Source organism: Ranitomeya variabilis, chromosome 7 (assembly GCF_051348905.1).
Source record: "Ranitomeya variabilis isolate aRanVar5 chromosome 7, aRanVar5.hap1, whole genome shotgun sequence".
In the NCBI taxonomy this organism is placed as follows: Eukaryota; Metazoa; Chordata; class Amphibia; order Anura; family Dendrobatidae; genus Ranitomeya; species Ranitomeya variabilis.
The window spans coordinates 218,856,659-218,879,625 of NC_135238.1; the positions used below are offsets into that span (position 1 = coordinate 218,856,659).

Below are 22,967 nucleotides of genomic sequence, written 5' to 3' on the forward strand. Positions count from 1 at the left end.
AATTATTAGACACTTTCACATCTCATGTTCATCACACAGTATTGACATGTTTGGCATGCTTGCCATTGACATATCTACTACAGCATCAATGCATGCAAATCACCCAGTGGAGCAACCATGCAAAAAGTGTGTATTAACAATGATCTATGTATTATGTCTATACATCATATGCAAAACTAAAAACCCAATTTATTATTGCATTTAATTTTTTTTATCTAGCTTTTGTTTTTTTCCCGTTTTTTCATTGTGCCTTAATCCTCTTTATGCCTTTTTAAAGCCTATTTTATATCTATTCGCTTGTTTTTTTTGTTGTCCAATATGGCACACTTTTTGGTTGATTCATCAATTGGTACTTTTTAAGCCGTTGCAAAATTTTGTGCAAATGTCCTTTATTCTACCTAACCCCGAAGTAATTTTTTTACATGTCTGATACTTAGGTATAAAATTTTGCACCATTTAGAGAAACGTGCACCTTTAAATGTCACAAAACAGGTCAAAGAAAAAAAAATAGAGAGAATTTTTAATTTTGCATAAAATTTGTGTAGCTCATGCAATCAATCCGAAGAATTTTGTGCAAAAAAAGGCAAAAAAAAGAAAAATGACTTAAAAAAACCCGCGTTGTCTGATCCATTTGACACCTGTCACATCCTCATACTTTCAGACACCGTTTGCTAAAGTACACATGCTTTCTTCCTAACATTTTCACTTATTTGGTTAAAGGGGTTGTCCAGGCTTGGGGCCGAAGTCTGCAGTCACTCTATGTGACTGCAGACTTGTTGAACCTCACATGGCACACAGTGAGCGCTGTCATCATTCTCCGGTGCCAGAACAAGGAGCAGGCAGGCATATGACCATAAGTATTCGCATACTTCCATTCACATTCTGACTAGACTTATAATACACTTGTATTTAGCGTCTAGTCGGCATGTGACTTCATGTGTGCAAATTATTTGCAGTCACACTCCAGCCCTCTCCCGGCACCAGAGAATCCTGACAGCGCTCCTACTGTGCACTGTGAAGGTTCACAAATCTGCAGTCACATAGAGTAACCCCAGGCCTGGACAACCCCTGTAGAGGACTCTCACAATACAGGTTTGATACATTAGAGATGTGTATTAAGAATGACATTTATTGAGAGAAGAGATGTCTAAGGGGAGACATGATTAACTTGTACAATTGCATAAATGGCTCTTACAAAAATTATAGTTCAGACGGAAGGAGTGTTTTTTGAAGAGGTTCAACATGAAATAGCTTTTGACATCTGGGTGCAGTCCGATTTCCACTCACTCACAATATGGAGAATTTATTTTCTCAATCTTTTCCTCATCCAAGAGAATCTGATCACACCATGATCTCGCTCTGATCAGAATTTGAGCATAATCAGTCCAATTGTCAGAATCTACGGCCGTCTGCACCTGTCCTTATTACTACACTAGATGGAGGCCAAATGCTATCACATCGGGACGGTGGTGACTGTGCTGCTCCCATCCTGCGCCCCCATTCTGTCATGTGCTGCTCCCATACTGAGGCTCCATTCTGTCATGTGCTGCTCCCATCCTGCGCCCCCATTCTGTCATGTGCTGCTCCCATACTGAGGCTCCATTCTGTCATGTGCTGCTCCCATCCTGCGCCCCCATTTTGTCATGTGCTGCTCCCATACTGAGGCCCCATCCTGTCATGTGCTGCTCCCATACTGAGGCTCCATTCTGTCATGTGCTGCTCCCATCCTGTGCCCCCATTCTGTAATGTGCTGCTCCCATCCTGCACCCCCATCCTGTCATGTGCTGCTCCCATCCTGCGGCCCCATCCTGTCATGTGCTGCTCCCATCCTGCACCCCCATTCTGTCATGTGCTGCTCCCATCCATATGCCCCATATGCTGCTCCATAAAAGTTGATGGCCCCAAAAGATGCTCCATAGCATAATATGCCCCGTATGCTGCTGCTGCAATAAAAAAAATGACTTACTCACCTCCTGTCCCTGGGCGCCGAGTGCCAGGGGCCTGAGCAGGTGGGGACACTGGCGCGCTATGGAGGTCAGGTGCCAGAGTCACCGCTGGCTCAGGCCCCTGGCACTTGCGATATTCATTTGTCCCTGTTCCACCGCTGTGCTCCGCTCTGTCTTCCGGGTCTCTGGCTCTGACTGTTCAGGCAGGGGGTGCGCACTAACCATCTCATCGCGCCCTCTGACCTGAATGTCACAGCCAGACGATGCAGATGACAAAGCGGCGCGCAGCGGTGGAACAGAGACAGGTGAATATAGCCTGGCTCACCCTCCCCGGTCATACTCACCTCATCCTGGCATGGTCCCTGCTTCTCCGTCGGACATCGCGGTATGCGTTCAGTGCTTACGTATACCGTGATCTCCGGCAGCCTGAATCCCAGCGGTGGGGAGGGGTCCTTGTGGCGTGGGGTTCTTGCGGCTGGGGAATCCCAGCAGTGAGAGGTCCGGTGATGACCCGCTGGTGGTACTGCGCAAGGGCCTGGTACCACCAGCGGGAGCCATATTGGAATACCCATCACTTGGGTATTGCAATATGGCGGTCGGCGTACTTCCGCTGCGGCGCACTGAATTGTGGGATTCGAGGATGTCCAGACGGAAGTGGATGACAGACGATTTAAGGTAATTGTATAAATAAATGTTAGAAAAACCCTTAGCTAGCTGCAATACACATCACAGCCAATGAGCGACCACATAAAGACCTAAAGTACAAACATCTCCCTGCAGAATATCACAAAAATATTATTTAAAAAAAAAAATTAAAATTAAAGTTAGTAATTTTGTACCACTTATCTCAGGATATGCTGAGGCAAGACTTAAGGTAAGAAAGGGAAGCACAAACTTAGAGATGGATCAGACTATACATAGGATGCAAAGACCGCAAAGCAGCTGTAGACACAGAACAGTAGGACATTTTAATGAGACTATTTGTAAAGACAGATCCATTATAGCAAAGAAAATTGTGTTTAGCTTTAGTTTAAGCTTCATTTCTTATAAAATGCTCACGAGGGGTTTACACCATTTCGTACACTCAAATGCACCCTGAACTGCTCAGCTCGATTATACATTAGGGGGCAAGCCTTGCCAAAAGTTATATTAGAATGTCTTGCCCAAAGTTATAGTATGGATAGTGTTGAGCGATACCGTCCGATACTTGAAAGTATCGGTATCGGAAAGTATCGGCCGATACCGGCAAAGTATCGGATCCAATCCGATACCGATACCCGATACCAATACAAGTCAATGGGACTCAAGTATCGGACGGTATTCCTGATGGTTCCCAGGGTCTGAAGGAGAGGAAACTCTCCTTCAGGCCCTGGGATCCATATAAATGTGTAAAAGAAAGAATTAAAATAAAAAATATCGCTATACTCACCTGTCCGACGCAGCCTGGACCTCAGCGAGGGAACCGGCAGCGTTGTTTGTTTAAAATTCGCGCTTTTACTTGGTTACGTGAAGTCCCGGCTTGTGATTGGTCAGGGCGGCCATGTTGCCGGGACGCGGACCAATCACAGCAAGCCGTGACGAAATTACGTCACGGCTTGCTGTGATTGGTCCGCGTCCCGGCAACATGGCCGCCATTAACCAATCACAAGCCGTGACGTCACGGGAGGCTGGACACGCGCGCTTTTTAAAATGGGCGCGTGTCCAGCCTCCCGTGACGTCCCGGCTTGTGATTGGTTGCGCCGCGGTCAACCAATCACAAGCCGGGAGGCTGGACACGCGCGCATTTTAAAATGGGCGCGTGTCCAGCCTCCCGTGACGTCCCGGCTTGTGATTGGTTGCGCCGCGGTCAACCAATCACAAGCCGGGAGGCTGGACACGCGCGCATTTAAAAATTTTAAAATGCGCGCGTGTCCAGCCTCCCGGCTTGTGATTGGTTGATCGCGGCGCAACCAATCACAAGCCGGGACGTCACGGGAGGCTGGACACGCGCCCATTTTAAAATGCGCGCGTGTCCAGCCTCCCGTGACGTCACGGCTTGTGATTGGTTGCGTCTCCCATGTGACTGCGACGCAACCAATCACAAAGCCGGGACGTAATTTTAAAATCCTTAAGGACCTGAAATTACGTCACGGCTTGCTGTGATTGGTTGCGTCGCCCATGTGACTGCGACGCAACCAATCACAACGCCGGAACGTAATTTTAAAATCCTGAAGGACCTGAAATTACGTCACGGCTTGCTGTGATTGGTTGCGTCCCGGTCACATGGGCGGCACGCAACCAATCACAAGCCGGGACTCACGTAAAGGAAAGAAAAGCGCGAATTTTAAACAAAGAACGCTGCCGCTTCCCTCGGTAAGGTGCAGGCTGCGTCGGAGAGGTGAGTATAGCAATATTTTTTATTTTAATTCTCTCTTTTACACATTTTTACATTAATGTTGTTTCGATACCGATACCCGATATCACAAAAATATCGGATCTCGGTATCGGAATTCCGATACAGCAAGTATCGGCCGATACCCGATACTTGCAGTATCGGAATGCTCAACACTAAGTATGGATTTTCTTTACCCAGTGCTAAGCTTCCATTCTCTGTCTTGGCCCTGCTTTTAAACAGTCTTCTCAAGACAGAAAGACCATTTCGCCCCCCTCTGCACCCTCTTTTCCCCAGCACACATACCCCCACAGCCACCCTCTAGCCATAACTCTGGCATATTTGCGAAAAGTTATGATTTTGCAGAGAAAGTCCTGCCAACCAAACCTCAGAAGGGGTTTGACTTACTAAAAGTAAAGGTCTTTTGAGGGCGTTCCTGGGGCGATGTGTCAATATCCTAAATTTTGGATTACACATGTTTAAAAGTATTCTCTGGTAGTAATATATTTCTGCATTATGTTCTAGTAGTGCTTCACTGCTATGACCCCTTTCTGTATTACAGATTTGTAAATTCATTTATTCAGACGGATCATGCAGATCTCCAAAGTGCAGTTTAGAGATCACTCGCCCTTTTTGGCAAATTTTCAGGTATTTAAAGGGAATATGGCTGGTTTCACATTTGCATTTTTTGCCGCTGCGTTTTAGCGCAAAAAAACGCATGCGTTTTTTTAACCTATATTTAACATTAAAAACGCATGCGTTTTTTTGTATGCGCTTTGCCGCGTTTGACGACGCATGCGTTGTTTCTATGCTTGCGTTTTGTTGCAGAAATGCAACATGTAGTAATTTCTAGAGGCGTTTTTTTGCCGCTAAAGAAGTATGCGTTTTTTTGCGGCAAAAAAACGTATTGCTGTCTATGTAAACGCATGCGTTTTTAAGCACATGCGTTTGGTTGCGTTTTAAAGGCATGCGTTTCAATAGAAAAAAACAGGAATACACACTGATAAGCCACCCTCCACCATCAAGGTGATAAAGGGATCCAAACCCTAACCCTAACCCTAGGGATCCTAACCCTAACCCTTACCCTAACCCTAGGGACCCTAACCCTAACCCTAACCCTACCCCTAACCCTAGGGATCCTAACCCTAACCCTACCCCTAACCCTAACCCCAACCCTAGCTTGGCTTATCAGTGGCTTATCAGTGACCTGGTGACCAGGACATTCTTCTAATAAAATGCTACCCCTAACCCTAACCCTAGGGATCCTAACCCTAACCCTAACCCTAACCCTAGCTAATTCTATTAATAGTGGGTTTTCTAGATGATTTTGATGATTGGCAGCTGTCACACACTTCTCAGCATGCGTTTCAAAAACGCAAACGCAGGAAAAAACGCATGTAAACGCATCAAAACGCCACTTTTTTTACCGCATGAGAAAACGCATGCGTCTAAAAAATGCAGCGTTTGCACGCGTTTACATGCGTTTTTTTCATTACCTGCATTTGCGTTTTAAATGCTGCGTTTTTAAACGCAAATGTGAAACTAGCCTATGTCAGCATGATTTTTCTACTGAAACCAATGGTATGACCGTATAGGTCCTAGTACAACATTAAAAATGACACCTGTCTTGTAGTAATCCGATGTGCTAGCACTGAGAAATCAAGCTCTAAAGTTATATGTTAATTAGTCTGGAAGTGCATTGGGGAGTGTCAACATGCAATGTACTTCCTGTCTAATTTGCATGTGGCTTCAAAGCTCGATTTCTCAGCACTGGTACATCGGATTACTACAAGACAGGTGTCATTTTTATTGTTGGAAAAGGATTTATATAGCTATAACACTGTCTTCAATGAGAAAGATCATCCTTACAGACCCCTTTAAGTAGATTTGTAGAAAAAAAATAATATTTTTGTTAACTCAATGTCTTTTCCAAGCTGAGGAACCTGTCGAGTATTTCAAGACGAAGATGTTTAAGGAAACGTTGGCGATTTTTGATTTTCTTTTTCTGTAACATCTTTTGTATATTTTTTTAGGTTGTTTCCTAGGAATTTTTTCAATGTTTTGTAACCGTTTTTAGCATTTTCTCTTGGTTTTTAAGCATATATGAGCAGGAAGTCTTTTTAAGATAAAAATGCTTATGTTCCTTTTTTTGAATGATTTTTGAGCGCTTTTTCAGGAGGAAGTCGGAGTAGAATCCGCTTGAAAAAGCCGTTGTGTGGACGGTACCATGGAGTACCTGGTAAATGCAGCAAATAATATTCTATGAGAAATGTTTCTGAAAATTTCCACATGAAGGATTGTTTATGCATTAACACCCGGGGAAATCAGTTTCTGCTTGACTAAATGCTGAATTGTTCATGTAATTGTATTTAAATATTTCCCCGTTTCTTCACACTAATTAATACCGTCTCTCCTGTAACCTTCTTCAGAAAGCTTAAACTCTCCTTAACCTGCAGTAATTAAAATGCAATTAAACTGAAATTTATGCAGAAGCCGCCACAAGGTAATGGAGAATTATTAGATTTCTGCTTTGCACTTGAATATAACTGTAGGGAACAGACGAGAAAGTTTCTTTCATACCTTAAAAGCAATCAGGGGACCTATTAGTCATCACTTTATCAGCGAGATGTAAATACTTATCTCTCATTATGCCATCATCTCAGATTAGTAATTTATCCAAGGTCCTGAAGTTCGAACAAACTTCCCTCCTTACATAGCAACCCAAATCACTGCATATATCTACACCCAGAAACTTCCTTAAAGTAGCAAAAAATAATTTTTTAATGCAAATCTGCATACATTTTATCCCAAGGAGTCAAGAAAAGTAGGATCAACACCCTTACAATCATCCAAATATTTTCTGAAAAATTAGTCCCGACAATCAGTAAGTAATGGCAAATCCCAACAAGGAAAACGCATTTGATTCAAAATCCCATAGCAAAGAGCTCCCTCTAGTGGTGGCAGCCGGTAACCAGAATTTTATTCTTAAATTCTATGGCCCCGACCCAAGACTGTCATTTTACACGCCAGTCTATATGAAAGGTACACTGAAGTAGGATGCCGTGAATACATTAGGAGGCATGTGCCTCTTAAAGGGGTATTCTGATTTTAGAAAATCCCTGTCCCCTGCCTGCATCTTGCATTAAAAAATCAAAATGAGCTTTATTCCCCTTCCCAGGGTCCAGCACTGAGTCTTCACCGCAGCTCCCATTATCTGTTTTTGTCTGCAGCACTGATGTGAAGTTGACAGCGCTGCAGCCAATCAGCAAGATCATTTCCCGGTTATAGCCTGTAACGTTGAACTCACCAAATGTGGACCAGAATGTACTCCAGCACGATACTTTTGTGTGAAGATTAGGATTAATGTGTCACCTGCTCTTGACCACGTCTTCTCCTACTAAGCTCCGTCCACCTCTCAAAAAGTAGGCAGAGCTGGTTGGCATAAAAATGCCCAAAATTTGCACAATTTTTTGCACAATGCAAGAGATATTTTAAAGTGCATTATGTCACAAATCTGACGCAAGCTGATGAATTGGGACCTATGACTGTTACAGTGGTTTTCTCTATGTTCTAAATAGTTAAAATTGCAAAGAGCTTGTAAAACAAGCAACTTGACAATCTACCTCTTATTATTCATCCTCTCCATTCTCAAGAAACAAGGTCTTTTGAATGTTATTATTTCCTACTTGTTGCCTATTTTACTGGCCACCACATTAGTCTATCAGTTGTAGCTGGTTTCCTGAGCAAGTAGCGCAGCGCTTACAATCTCCTTGCTATAGAGCTAGTAAGTGCTGCTCTGTAGGATCACCGGATCCAGTCAGTGTTACAGCCTCTCTTCTCTATAGATGCTGCAGAAACAAAGCTGCAATCTGTCAATCATTCAGGAGCTTTCCGCCTCCGAAAAGCAAGAAGGTGGGACGCAGGGAGGCGGTGCGCACCTGAAGATAGAGGATAATGAGAATATGCTTTTACGGGAAGCAGAGGATTTTCGGGCACTACGAACCCAAGAGGTTTCATAGAAGATTTCATAGAAGGTAAGAGTTGGAAGGGACCTCCAGGGTCATCATGTCCAACCCCCTGCTCAATGCAGAAGTCACTAAACCATCTCAGACAGATCTCTGTCCAGCCTCTGTTTGAAGACTTCCATTGAAGGAGAACTCACCACCTCTCGTGTTGGCAGTTTCTGCATCTCCAGCCCCGGTGGTCGGTGCCAGGATGGAGATATCACCATCTCAAGATTGGAATAAGCCTTTAACTACATTAGATTAGGTCATAAACAAACTGCAATTTCACACCATTTACCTGGAGATATGATATAGAAGAAATCTTTGAAGTCGTCCATCCACACCTCTGCAAGTCTTCTGTTGTTTTTGTTGATCACATGACCCGTTCCACCAGGAAATGTATAGGGAGTCGCTTTCCGAAACACATGGCCGACATGAGAACAAGTGACAATTTCAAGCGATCCACCGCACTGCCAGATCTAAAGAGAAAAACATCGGGCTAAATATTTTTTGGTAACATTGAGGCAATATTACAATATTATATTTCCTGCATATTGCTTAAGATTGTAACATCCCCATAGATGTAGCATTCCGGGAGTGCATTGAATTTTCTTTAAAAAGAGCTTCCAACAATCTAAATCTTGCACCAATGCTATGTCCGCCGCTGCTGGTGCTCAACCTCTGCTCAATTCATTGTCTATGGAGCTGCCGGAGAAAGCCAAGTACAGCGCTATTTTCTCCAGTCCCATAGACTATGATTAGAGCAAAGGTTGAGCATGCGCGAATCCACTCCATTCAAGATGGATTACTGGTGCTCCCAGTGGTTGGACCCCCAAGTTATGCCCTATCTATTAACACCAGTCAAACCAAAGCATATGCCAGGACTTGCTTTATTTGGAAGGCTTAATGTGATCTGGATAAACATGTCCAATATTTGGTGGCCTGTTGTGGCTCTCTGTAGGGGCTGCATACTATACAATAGGAGCCAGCACTGCATTTAGCACTTGGTTGATGACTAGGAACTTATAACCTCGAAATGAGAATTCCCAATTATATGACCCATAGAAAAGAGTCTAGGGTAAATCCTGTATTAGCTCCTACAATACACTGTTGTCTTTTTACCAGCCAAAATTAAAAAAATATATAAGCCTTGATGTAGATTTCAGCAGAATCATTTATCGCTTGTGGAAGAATGAACTGATTTATGTGGAACACACAGCAACCATTATATTCATCATCAACATGGAAGATGCAGGAATGAACTGACATGAGCAACATGTACAATATGAACAAAGTAACAATTAACATCAGTGCCATAAGCATAACCCTGCAGCTGTTGTACAGCTGAAAAGCCCCGCCCCCTAGGAGCTCTCCTAAATATTATGGAATGCCCCCTATTTCTCAACTTAAGGCCACCTCTTTGCACTCTAGTTTATGGAAAATAGAAACTGTTATCAAGTTTGTAAAAAGTTAGCAAAATTCTGAATTTATCATCATCATGTATCGCAGATAAGTATATTTCTGACCATTACTGTAACAATAGGGGTCTGGACGTAGTAGTCACCACCGAGCCCTGATTCCTATGGCCACATAAGATGATAGGTGGGCCCTGTAATAGATGATACATTAGGGCCCAGGAGCGTCAGTTCTAGTTTTGCAGTCTTGGACGGTACGTGCGGCACCTGGTTCACGTAGACGTCTCAGTTCTCGTATCAGACAAGGTCGGGTACATGCGCACTGACATTTCTGATGTAATTGAAGTGCAATCAGCTGGTTACACGGATCCGATACTCAGACAGACGGGAAGGAGGGCGATATAATTGTGCATAATACAAATGTTCTATGAAACAAGATTAGAAAGCAACTCTTTAAATTAACACAACAAATCCCCAATTAACCTAACGCGTTCTCGCTGAATATTCATGAGGTGTTACTTGATGAATGGTAAACGGCAATTTCTTCTTCCGAGCTGCTTGTAAATGTTTTTCTTCTATACTAAGATTAATTAAGACTTCATAAGAAATCAGCAGAAATATAATCATAACACGGCAATGCCGGCAGTGATAATCCGGCTGTGATGCTCATGTGATGCAGTGAGGCCTCTGACGCCCTTCTGCACTCGGGAACGACGTGGGTCATAATTTTGTGATGTTATATGGCACACCGTAAGGTCTGAGGCTGGGACGGACATACCATTGGCCCAATCTGGGCAGCTGCACAGGGGCCCAAGATGTAAGGGGCGCACTTTCACCTCCAAAGCTATTGAGCTGGAAAGGGCCCATATACTGTTCTTGCACAGGGACCCTCTTCTGTCATGTTGGAAACCACTCACTGGAGTTAGGAGGCCGAAGAGAATTCACAGGGCGGGAAAAGGAAAAATAGGAGGCTTCTTTACAGTGAGCAAAATGGCGGCTTGCTATAAAAATCCAGGTGATTGACAGGTCTATCCAATGTATGAACTTAGCAAGAGACTTGTCAATCACCTGAAGAGGGATAAGGGAAAAACCGGCCAAGGGGGCATCAGATTAGCCTTGTCTCACCCTATGGCCCCCGACCAGATCTTCTGTGATGTCTGGGAAATGTTGGAGCGTTTTAGAGAAAAATCTATCTGGCCTCAATCATACAGCCAGGCTTTGACTCATGCCGCTTGCAGTTTGTGCAGCGTGATTCGGCCGACGGGTTCCTTTTAACAAACCCAACACCGTGAGCCGCATGTATAAAATGGGTCGGAGTCAACATAGTAGGTACAATGCTTTAGGCTTTCATGTCTGGCCATTGGTAACTACATTGACTTATTATCGGTGCATTTTTGACAATCTGATCGACAACTGAAATCACATTTGATGGAATGGGGAAAAATCCAATTTACATAAGTAATATATAGCAGAGCAGAGATAATTAATGCAGGTCACCTAAGTGTGGCAAACAACTTATCAGAACATTTTAAAGGGTCATTCCCGGAACTGAAGTTCATCTCCTATCCATGGGGGTCAGACCACGACCCATCCCGAGATAGGGGCTCTGGATGTTCGAGAGTGGAGCACTGTAGAAATGGAGTGGAGCAGAGGTGCACAACATTCGACCTCGGCTCCGATCATAGAAAGCTGGCGAAAGCAGAGTACGGCGCTTGGCGTTCTCCATCCATCGCCTAGACCAGTGTTGCCCAACTCCGCTCCTCAAGAGCCACCAACAGATCATGTTTTCAGGATTTCCTTAGTATTTCACAGGTGATGGAATTCTTGTCTGTGCAGGTGATGGAATTCTCACCTGGGCAATACTAAGGAAATCCTGAAAACATGACCTGTTGGTGGCTCTTGAGGACCAGAGTTGGGGAACACTGGTCTAGACAATGAAGGGAGTCAAGGTTGAGCATGGGCATATTCAAGATGGGGCTCTATAGATCTCCGCTCTCAGGCATCCAGATCCCCATTCTCCTATAGATAGGGGGGATATCTTTCCAATTTGGATATACCGCTTTTATTTATTTATAAACTCTGTGTTATTACGATTTACAAAATAAAACTGATCATAATTTCAGAATTTCTACATTTCTTTATATAGACAACCAGACCTGAACCTATAAGGAAACACATACTTACTCTGAAAGACATTTCCAGATTTTCTCCGCCCCATATGTCCATTCCTGAGTCATAGCTTCCTAGTTCTTCAAAGTAGTTTTTGTCAATGGAGAACAAGCCCCCGGCCATTGTAGGCGTCCTGGAGAAAATAGAATCTTTAAGAACCTGTCCCTAAAGCATTACGGGCTTGTTCACACTTTGAGATTTTTCAGCATTTTTGCAGTGGAAAAAAAATGCAGCGTTTTGCAGTACTGGCAAAGTGATTGAGAATTTTTAAAACTCATGCACACATTGCTTTTTTTTTCTTTGCAGATTTCAATCATCAAAGCATTTTTGTAAATTTGCTGTCAATTCTTTCAGTGCTTTTGCAGCATTTTTCACTCATTCCAATGAATGGGGGAAAAAAAAGTACTTAAAAAATGGCAAAGAGGCGTGTATTATATGTAGCGTTTTTCCTGACAGCACTCTCTTTTTATACAGCAGAAAAATAGATAATAATAATAATAATAGTAATAAAAATATATAGTAATAATATTTTAATAAAATCATAAAGAAAAGTGAAAAGTTCTGAGCCTTCTTTTTCCATTCCAGCAGAGGGCACTAGTGTTGAACACATCAGGCTGATTCTTTGCGCCGCCGTCGCCATCACTCCAGTATTTTTACTTCTTAGATAAAACAACATAGAAAAATAACATCTCAGATTCAATGACATATGACGCCCATTCAGGTACGATGTATTCTTGACATGTAAAGATAAATCACTCACACGTTTTAGAAAAAAAGATCCTGTTATTATTATTATTATTATTATTATTATTTATTTATTTATATAGCACCATTGATTCCATGTCATCTTTATATTTGCAAAAATACTATATTTTCAAAAATGTTGCATTGTAGAAAAATACTAAAATTAAACCCTTATATGATAATTCTATTTTTCAGACTTGTTTTAACTTTCCTTCTTTTTCCACCAGACTTTAAAATAATAGATTCAAACACCCAATATTTTGTATTTTTTTCAGGACCTTGGCTGACCTAGAGAAGAATCTACAGTATATGACATTCATATACACTCACCGGCCACTTTATTAGGTACACCTGTCCAACTTCTTGTTAACACTTAATTTCTAATCAGCCAATCACATGGCGGCAACTCAGTGCATTTAGGCATGTAGACATGGTCAAGACAATCTCCTGCAGTTCAAACCGAGCATCAGTATGGGGAAGAAAGGTGATTTGAGTGCCTTTGAACGTGGCATGGTTGTTGGTGCCAGAAGGGCTGGTCTGAGTATTTCAGAAACTGCTGATCTACTGGGATTTTCACGCACAACCATCTCTAGGGTTTACAGAGAATGGTCCGAAAAAGAAAAAAAATCCAGTGAGCGGCAGTTCTGTGGGCGGAAATGCCTTGTTGATGCCAGAGGTCAGAGGAGAATGGGCAGACTGGTTCGAGCTGATAGAAAGGCAACAGTGACTCAAATCGCCACCCGTTACAACCAAGGTAGGCCTAAGAGCATCTCTGAACGCACAGTGCGTCGAACTTTGAGGCAGATGGGCTACAGCAGCAGAAGACCACACCGGGTACCACTCCTTTCAGCTAAGAACAGGAAACTGAGGCTACAATTTGTACAAGCTCATCGAAATTGGACAGTAGAAGATTGGAAAAACGTTGCTTGGTCTGATGAGTCTCGATTTCTGCTGCGACATTCGGATGGTAGGGTCAGAATTTGGCGTAAACAACATGAAAGCATGGATCCATCCTGCCTTGTATGGAGCATCTTTGGGATGTGCAGCCGACAAATCTGCGGCAACTGTGTGATGCCATCATGTCAATATGGACCAAAATCTCTGAGGAATGCTTCCAGCACCTTGTTGAATCTATGCCACGAAGAATTGAGGCAGTTCTGAAGGCAAAAGGGGGTCCAACCCGTTACTAGCATGGTGTACTTAATAAAGTGGCCGGTGAGTGTAGATTCATAGAGTATGCTATAAATGTTTGGTTGAGATCCAGTCTCTTGGACCACCAAAACTTCTATATTTGTCTACGAGAGTAAATGTAATCTGTCAGCAGCTTTCTGCTGTGTAATCAGAGAGCAGTATGATGTAGGGACAGAAACCCTGATTCCAGCGATGTGTTAGTTACTGGGCTGCTGGCTGTAATTTTGATAGAATCCCTGCGTTCTCTGCTGTAGTTGTAGCTACAAATGCAAATGCTGAGCTGTGTATAACCCCGTCCACACCATTGATTGACAGCTTCCTGTGTACAATGTCAGCAAGCTGCAAATCAGTGGTGGCGGCAGAGTAACACAGATTAGCCGGCAGGGAGACTCAATCTTCCTTCTCTGCCACTTGGCCGCTATGGAGCCCCTGAGCAGTAGGGGGGCCTGTTGCCAGCACCAGATCCCTGCCCCTCATCGCAAGGTCAACTATTGGCTATATGCCGATACAATTGAATGCATTTGAGAGTGGGAGCATCACGCTCCCTCTCCCATTATCCCCTGACGTCCCTGACACAGACACTGACAGCAGGCGCGATGATGACATAACTCGGTGCCTGCTGTCCAGAGATGTGCGGGCACTCGGAGCAGCGGGGGAGCCAGGACGGGTGGGGAGTATTGTATTTATTTTTATGGGGGTATACTACTGTATATAGAGTCTGCCTATGGGGGGTGCATTATAATATAGAGCCTGGTTATGGGGGGCATTATACTACTGTATATAGAATCTGCCTATGGGGAGTGCATTATACTATATAAAGTATACCTACGGGAGTGTATAATACAACTGTATATTGAGTCTGCCTATGGGGGGTGCATTATACTACTGTTTATTGAGTCTGCCTATGGGGGGTGCATTATACTAGAGAGTCTGCCTGTGAGGGTGCATTATAACATATAGAGTCTGCCTATGCGGGTGCATTATTCCATACAAAGTTTGGCTGGGGGGTGTATTATACTACTGTATATAGAGTCTGCCTATGGGGGTGCATTATATCATTCAAAGTCTGCCTATGTGGGTGCTTTATACCGTATAGAGGCTGCCTATGGGGAGTATATTATACTATATCGAGTCTGTCCATGGAGAGAGCATTATACTATAGAGGACTATGGGGGGGCTACATTATACTATAGAGGACTATGGGGGCTGCATTACATTATAAAGACCTATGGAGGATGCATTATACTATAGAGGACTATGGGGAGTTCATTATACTATATTGAGGAGTATGGGGAGTTAATTATAGTATATTGAGGACTATCTGGTACATTATACTATATGGAGGCTATCTAGGGGATCATCATACAGTATGGAGACTACAGTGGCTACTAAGGGATCAGTATACTGTGTGGGTGGTACTATACAGTGAGGGGGCATTATACTGTCTAGAGGGGAGCTGTACAGGGGGGGACTCGGGATATTATTAAATGTAAAGTGGGCACTTATTGTTATAGGGGAACTTGGGTTACTTTGACTGTCAAAGGGGCACCCAGGGCAATATTACTTTCTAGGGGTACAATGTGGGCACTGTTTTCTAGGGCACTTACACCCGGCATCACTATATTCTAGAGGGTTGTTTTAACATCTAAAGGCACACAGTTCCACACAGCAGGTGCAGTAATAGGGTCACATAGGGCAGCAGCAGCTCAGTATTGGGGTATCAGGTGTAGTACTAGGGACACATATGGCAGCGGCTCAGTATTGGGGTATCAGCAGGATGAGGAGTTTGTGCAGGTTGGGAATAGATGGTGATGGCAGGAATATGAGAAGTGAAACGTGTCTTTGTTGTAATTTCTGCAGCCGAGTCCTAGCTGGAAGAAGTTGTCATGTCGGTCTGGGCCAGATGGAAAAGACGGAAAAAGTGACGACTCCATCAGAGAGCATCAGCGGTAAGTCACTATCTGTAACTGTGCTGTGATCTATGTTCTGTAAGGCTGATATCTACCACTGACCATATGGCGGTAATACCCATGTTGGTCGTTATATAGAGATTATCTTCAGTAACAGCGCGGTCATCTGCTGAGGTGCTCCTCCACTATTAGGGTGCGTCACCGAATTGTAATCAAGGCTACCTGGTTAGGGGCCCACTCAGAAGCTTCGCCCCCCTCCCCCCCGAACCAAAACCCCTATCTACGCTTCTGAGTAAAATGAATGGTGTCGTTCAAAACCACAACTTGTCCTACAAAAAAATACAAGCCTTCATAGAGCTATGTTGAAAATTAAGCAGTTATGGCTCTTGGTAGAAGCAGAGGTAAAAACAAAAATGCAAAATGAAAAATTGGCTGCCTCCTTAAGGGGTTAAATTGGCTATCTATTATTTATAGGGAGGGTGTAGTATTTTCTGTAGCGGAGAACATTATTTTGGCGCAGGACGTGTGAAGACTCATTAGAATGTTGCTCGCCGTCTTTCTGCTTTTGTTGCTTTGCTTCCTTGAATTGATTGTTTACTGCCTGTTTTTTTTTCCATTTGTATTGACTCCTCTGTAAATATCTGTGTGCGGCCGGCCATGCATCTAACAAAGTATCCGCCATTTACCTTACTGGTAATGTTCGGTCTCCTTTCCTTCTGTCCATTTCTCTCTGGGGAACAGGATACCAGCGAAAATTCAATTTCCAATTAAATCCACCGTAAGTCATGTCTGAACCGGCCATGTACTCAAATGTGTCATCGCTTATTACATCGATTATTGGACAAACCACCGTTTTCCTGGAGACGAAAATATGATACAGAACAAAACAAATCTCAACTTCCTACACATGCACATTACCGCGGGGCCCGACGAGCCGTAAGCTTGTAAATAATAGTAATTATCTACGGATTATTCATGGCTTTCAGTCATATTATCCATTACTTTTATTTATACCATTTGTATTCATTTCCGCCCCGCTGACTGTGATAATTTAACCCTTAGTAAGCATAATCTAACATGCGCAATATGTGGCAAACAAATATAGCTTAAAGCTTTCCCCCAATGGTACAAAATAAAATTTATGGACACCAATGCAAAATTTCCAACAGGTCCCCCACAGGTGTCTAATAGTATTGGTCTGGATCATATAGGTGCTTCTCACAAATTTAGAATATCATCAAAAAGTAAATTTATTTCAGTTTTTCAATACAAAAAGTCAAACTCATATATTATATAGAGCAGTGTTCCCCAACTCCAGGCCTCCAGAGCCACCAACAGGTCATGTTTTCAGGATTTCATTAGTATTGCCCAGGTGATGGAATTATTACATGTACAGGTACTGAAATTATCACCTGGGACTACTAAGGAAATCCTGAAAACATGACCTGTTGGTGGCTCTTGAGGACTGGAGTTGGGGAACACTGATATAGAATCATTACAATCAGAGTGATCTATTTCACGTGTTTATTTCTGTTAATGTTGATGATTATGGCTTACAGCCAATGAAACCCTAAAAGTCATCATCTCACTAAATTAGAATATTTTATAACACCAGCTTGAAAAATTATTTTAAAATCCGAAATGTTGGCCTACTGAAATGTATGTTCAGTAAATGCACTCAATACTTGGTCGGGCTCCTTTTGCATCAATTACTGCATCAATGCGGCGTGGCATGGAGGCGATCAGCCTGTGGCACTGCTGAGGGGTTATGGAAGCCCAGGTTGCTTTGATAGCAGCCTTCAGCTCGTCTGCATTGTTGGGTCTGGTGTCTCTCCTCTTCCTCTTGACAATACCCTATAAATTCTCTATGGGGTTAAGGTCAGGCGAGTTTGCTGCCAATCAAGCCCAGTGATACTGTTGTTTGTAAACCAGGTATTGGTACTTTTGGCAGTGTGGACAGGTGCCAAGTCGTGCTGGAGAACTAAATTTCCATCTCCAAAAAGCTTGTCGCCAGAGGGAAGCATGAAGTGCTCTAAAATTTCCTGGTAGATGGCTGCGCTGACTTTGGTCTTGATGAAACACAGAGGACCTACACCAGCAGATGACATGGCTCCCCAAACCATCACTGATTGTGGAAGCATCACACTAGACCTCCACCAGGTTGGTTTGTGGCCTCTCCACTCTTCCTCCAGACTCTGGGACCTTGATTCCCAAATGAAATGCAAAATTTACTTTCATCTGAAAACCACACCTTGGACCACCGAGCAACAGTCTATTTTTTTTTTCCTTGGCTCAGGTAAGACGCTTCTGGTGTTGTCTATTGTAAGCCATAATCATCAACATTAACAGACATAAATCAGTGAAATACATCACTCTGTTTTGTAAGGTATTTTTTGGTGATATTCTAAGTTTATAAGAAGCACCTGTAGTTTAGGGTGCGCGGTGGATAGTCCTTTTACCACTAACCCTTGTATTTTCTGACCAGGATGCTACAGGGAGATGTCAAATTTTTCCTATATTTATGCATAATTTTTCTTCAATATTTTTTACACTATAAAATTATACCGTTCAGATAAGCGGCTTTCCAAGAAATTGACTATATTGTATCTGTTTTATGGAAATTAGCCGGTAAGCTTCACTAAAGCAAGGACAGATATGAATGAATACATTGTAAAGAGCTGTGGGACGAGTCAATGCCGTTAACAAAAACATGGTGATAAATGTTTTTCACCGGAGAGAATGATATGACTTTTTCTGACATCTGTATTGTAATCTATCATTCGCGCAAATTATTCATCTTTACCAGTAAAGTGTATTTAAATGGATGTTTCAGAGGCAATTTTCATGCATCACCATTGACTGAGTCAAATATAAAAACTCTGACGTTTTTCGTGGACGTATTTTATCTGTGTTTTTTCGTACCTTCTCAGTCCGAGCCGCACACACAAAATCACAGGTACATGTCTGATTTTGATCCAAGTCTTAGGTCAAAATTGCCAATGTAAGTCTATGGGTCAGTGAAAAAATTGGACAAGACTCAAATGTTTTTTAGTAAATTGTCTGTGCAGTGTAGTTTTATACTATCAAATAACTGCAGATAGGACCCTGGTGGACCTATCTAGGATTGCACAAAATCAATCTTCCTACAGAGCGTTCATCCATCAAGTCACCATGACTCGAGATCGAGCCGAAAGCTATTAAATAGTAAATAATGTGCAGTATAAAGTGATATAAAACATTTCTGCAATCACTTTTTTTGCAACGTTTTGTCCTGTGCAGCTTGAATGTCTCACAACACACTGCAAGCTGCTCAGTTCTGTTCATTCTCAATGTCAACAGCTTCCTTTCCCTTTAAGTCGCCATCTCATCACTTTCCTATTCTTAATTTCCTAATCTTAATTCAAATCTCATTAAATAGAACAAAAACAAATCGGGTTTAAGTTTAGAAGGGGAGAAAGTAATCAAGCAGCTTGCTATGTATCATAATACATGCAAACTGCAGGAGATAAATACTTACAACTTTTTAATAACAAGATAAAGTGTTGCAATACATATTTCCTATTACATAATAAATGGATAAACTGATAAATAATGTATGCAGGTGTATAGTTAGAAAAGGTGTATAGGTTTGACTAGACAAAATCAAGGTATCATACTGACCTGTCTTCTTTTATTCTCGCTAGTAGAGGCTCCAACCATCCAACTGTGCATTCGCAATGAGCATCGAGGAAAGTTATCACTTGACCCCTTGAAATATTAGCTCCTCTAAGACGAGCCCGTATCAGTCCCGACCTCTGTTCCATCCGCAAAATTTTGACTGGAACTTCCAACTGTTTGACATAATTTTCCAATGGATTCTTCAGGAAATCTATGGGAATAAAAAGAAAAAAGTAAAGCGAAATTAGGAAAAATCAAACATGGCAACATGTTTCATGTCACAAGCGCTTTCTGCAGTGACCGGTGGAACCCAATTTAGTTTATTCCATGGAGACCTCATGACTAACCTTACAGGGAATCTTTCACCACATTTGACCTACTAATATGGGCATACAAAAAAATACCTATATGCCTCATGTATCAGATGCAATGGTGTGGAAAAATCATCTTTTATCGTTTTATGGAAATGGCCTCTTCCGGGTTATGGGGCAGACGCTGACCGGAAGATAATGCTGCCTCCTCGCTTCATTGTCCTATCTTTCATCATCACTTTATCCTGTAACATCAAGTGCATGGCGCCTGCGCAATCTGACTACTGTTGCTCCTCTTCACTGTTCCGCCATTCTCAGGCATTGGCTTCACTTTTGTTCTGCACAGGTGTGGTGCCCGTGTGGTCCAGCTGCCACAATGATATTGCCTCCGTAACCGGTGGGGGTATCATGTCTGGAAGTAAATGGAGCTCCCTACACTAAGTAAACCATGCATCCACACACAAGCCCATCCCTGACAAGAAGGTGGAGCACAAGCCCCACGTTTGTAGGGTGACTGCCTCTTCTGGCTGACGAGTAAGAGCAGAGTAGTGCAGTTGTGGCGCCCCTAGGGGTATTTGCCACAAAAAATAGTTATTGACACCAAATACAAATATTAAAATAGCAAGACTGCACTACCATCTCCGGCCAGAAGGGGGAGCTCCAGAGACTCCCCTTGATCTATTCTGGTCTGAGAAAAAGATTGGCAGTTGGGTTGAGGAGCTGAAAGTGAGAGGTCGTATAACTGAGCTCCTAACAGCCCTATGACGGATTATAGGCCCGTAATACCCATAGTAGGAAAAGAGGAATAGAGAAAAAGGACATTGTGAGAACCGGGTAGCAATAACCTCTACCCAGAATAGGCGCAGAGATGGATACCGGATCCGTGGCTACATTCATTATATATAATACAGCAACCGGAAGGAAGTGAGGTGATATCAGCTTCACCAGGGTAAGACGCAGCAACAGACACAGAGTTCAGCGGTACTCCCAGAGGGGGTAAGCCGACAATAAGGACTCGGGTTGTCCATCGAACCAGACCACAGAAGAGACAGATTGGGTCGGCAGCCAGTTCACAAGCAGCAGCAGGGCCATACAGAAACTGCGCATAATAAGAGGTGGAAATCCTGACAGGGTCAAAGTAATTCAGGGTTCTTATACAGACTCCGGTGACAGTATTGGTGGCAAATCCCTTTGTGTTGAAGTAAACTGGTTAAACGTTTCAGCGCCTCAGTCTTTCATTTGGACAATAGCCGTCGATCCAGGATCGGGGTCATCACAGCTGAGAGGACCTGCTGCTGATCAAGTAAGTGTCTGTTCCTTCATGATATCCCTTACACTGTACATCGCCTGAGACCACAGCACCGGGTCAAGCCACTAGTGACATCTCCCTCAAGAGACGGACCTCATTGATCTGGTGCTGGGTACCTCGGTCTCCCGGGCGTCACAACTGGCGTCACGAACAGGATTGGGCCAGCCCGTACACCGGGTATTGTGTGCCGTAATTGGAGTCTGAAACTGTGAAAATTTGGATGAAAAATCTCAGAAATTGACTTTGTTAAAGAAAATCCCGTTCCCCATTGAAAACTATTGAAAGTGACTTTTCTCCATGGTTATAATGGGGTAAAAATGGCTGCCATCCCCTGAAGTAATCATCTCATAACCGTTAGGCACAAAACTGTTAATCGAGCTACGTCATTACCCAAGCCCCAGTCTAACTGAAAAACTTCAAAATCCACCATCACAGAGCGTGCGGCAGTTAGAGGCAGCAGGGGGTGTGTCATTGTCATCCTGCTGCACAGAGGAACGAATCTACATTATCTAGACGGAAGCTGGGACCGGAGGGGTCTGGATTAACTAACGGGGTACAGTATGTCGCAGCACGGAGACGCCGCAGCACCCGGCGACGCTAATGCAGCTGAAAGACAGAGTGTCGATAGAGAGCCTGGCAGCGCAGCAGTGCAAGGAGTGGCGCCCATCATGCCGGTGTTAATGCCATTTACCCCGGGTGGCCCGTGGCTTCCAATGTATGAAGGTGAACCTAATACCCTTGACGGTTTCAGGGAAAAGATGCTGGCTCATTTTGATATGTTCCCCGTGGGTGAAGCTCAGCGTGTTAGTCTCCTGATGATGCAGTTAAGTGTCCATGCTAAGCGAGAGGTCACGGCATGGGCAACTGATCTAAAAGGTACTGTTGAACGCATATTTGCTGGATTAAAAGCTACATTTGAAACCACTGCCAGCAGCAAAGCTAAAGTACGATTTTTTAATTGCAAACGAAAAGCTAATGAGGGCGTGAGAGATTTTGCCTTAAACCTGCAGGAAGCCCTTAAATCACTTACACTGGCTGAACCCATTTTTAACACAGGAGCTGATAAACTGCTAAGAGATCAATTTATTGAGGGACTCTACACCCCTTCTCACCGGGGGCATGTGAGCATGCTTGTTTTTAAGAACCCTGAATTGACATTTGCCCAAATAAAGGAGAGCGCTATACGTCTCCAGCTGGCAGAGGCACCTCGGGATCAGGATCTCACACAACCCATGGCAGATGCACTTCAGCAACGGGGAATGCCAGTGACATCAGCTACGTCCGGTGCCAGTGCTAAGTCCCTGGGGCCCATTACTAATGAGGCTCTTCAGCAAAAGCTTGACTCTTTAACTGATGTTGTTGCTTCAATGGCTAAAACCATGCAGGAGATGAGAGAACCCAAGATGGAGTTGGCAAACCGTAGAGAGGATGTTCCACGGATGAGGTCCCGGAGGTACCCGACATGGAGAGGACGACCCCGTGACCGCTACCAACCGGATGGACAGCCCATTTGCCGCCGTTGCCAGCAGCCAGGCCACTTTGCACGAAATTGTGATTTAAACGGGAATCCCCTGGGAATGCGGGCGGCTTCGCAGGAATGAATTTTCAAGGCCCAACACCCTGGCACGACAGGTACATCGGAGGACGACCCATCATCCCTATCATGCTGGACGGAATTCCCCTCAACGCTTTGCTGGATACAGGTTCCCAGATTTCATCTATACCATATATCCTTTATAAGAGGTACTGGGCTGAGGTAGATATTGATAAAGGGCCCTCTGATGTTGAACTAGATATATGGGCCAGTAATGGTAAGTTGGTACCGAAACTAGGATTCAGGGAGATGACCATAAAGATTGGTAAAGCAGAATTGAAGAAACAGGGTATAATTGTCGTTGATGTTGACCGACAGAACTGTGAACCAACTGTATTGATAGGAA

At 43.5% G+C, this 22,967-nt stretch overlaps 1 protein-coding gene across 4 annotated transcripts in view; it reads right to left on the reverse strand.

Annotated features, from left to right (window-relative positions):
* Window positions 1-22,967, reverse strand: part of GALNT13 (polypeptide N-acetylgalactosaminyltransferase 13) — a 371,281-nt gene that overhangs the window by 85,063 nt on the left and 263,251 nt on the right. For all 4 annotated transcript variants that reach the window (XR_013217812.1, XM_077272937.1, XM_077272936.1 and 1 more), the window contains exons 4-7: window positions 19,411-19,618; window positions 16,437-16,607; window positions 11,921-12,038; window positions 8,620-8,800 (exon numbers count right to left, since the gene is read on the reverse strand). Coding sequence is in view for 3 of the 4 variants with exons in the window: in XM_077272937.1 (XP_077129052.1) it covers window positions 8,620-8,800; window positions 11,921-12,038; window positions 16,437-16,607; window positions 19,411-19,618 (678 nt within the window). In the remaining variant the exon portion in view is untranslated. The remainder of the gene's footprint in view (window positions 1-8,619; window positions 8,801-11,920; window positions 12,039-16,436; window positions 16,608-19,410; window positions 19,619-22,967) is intronic.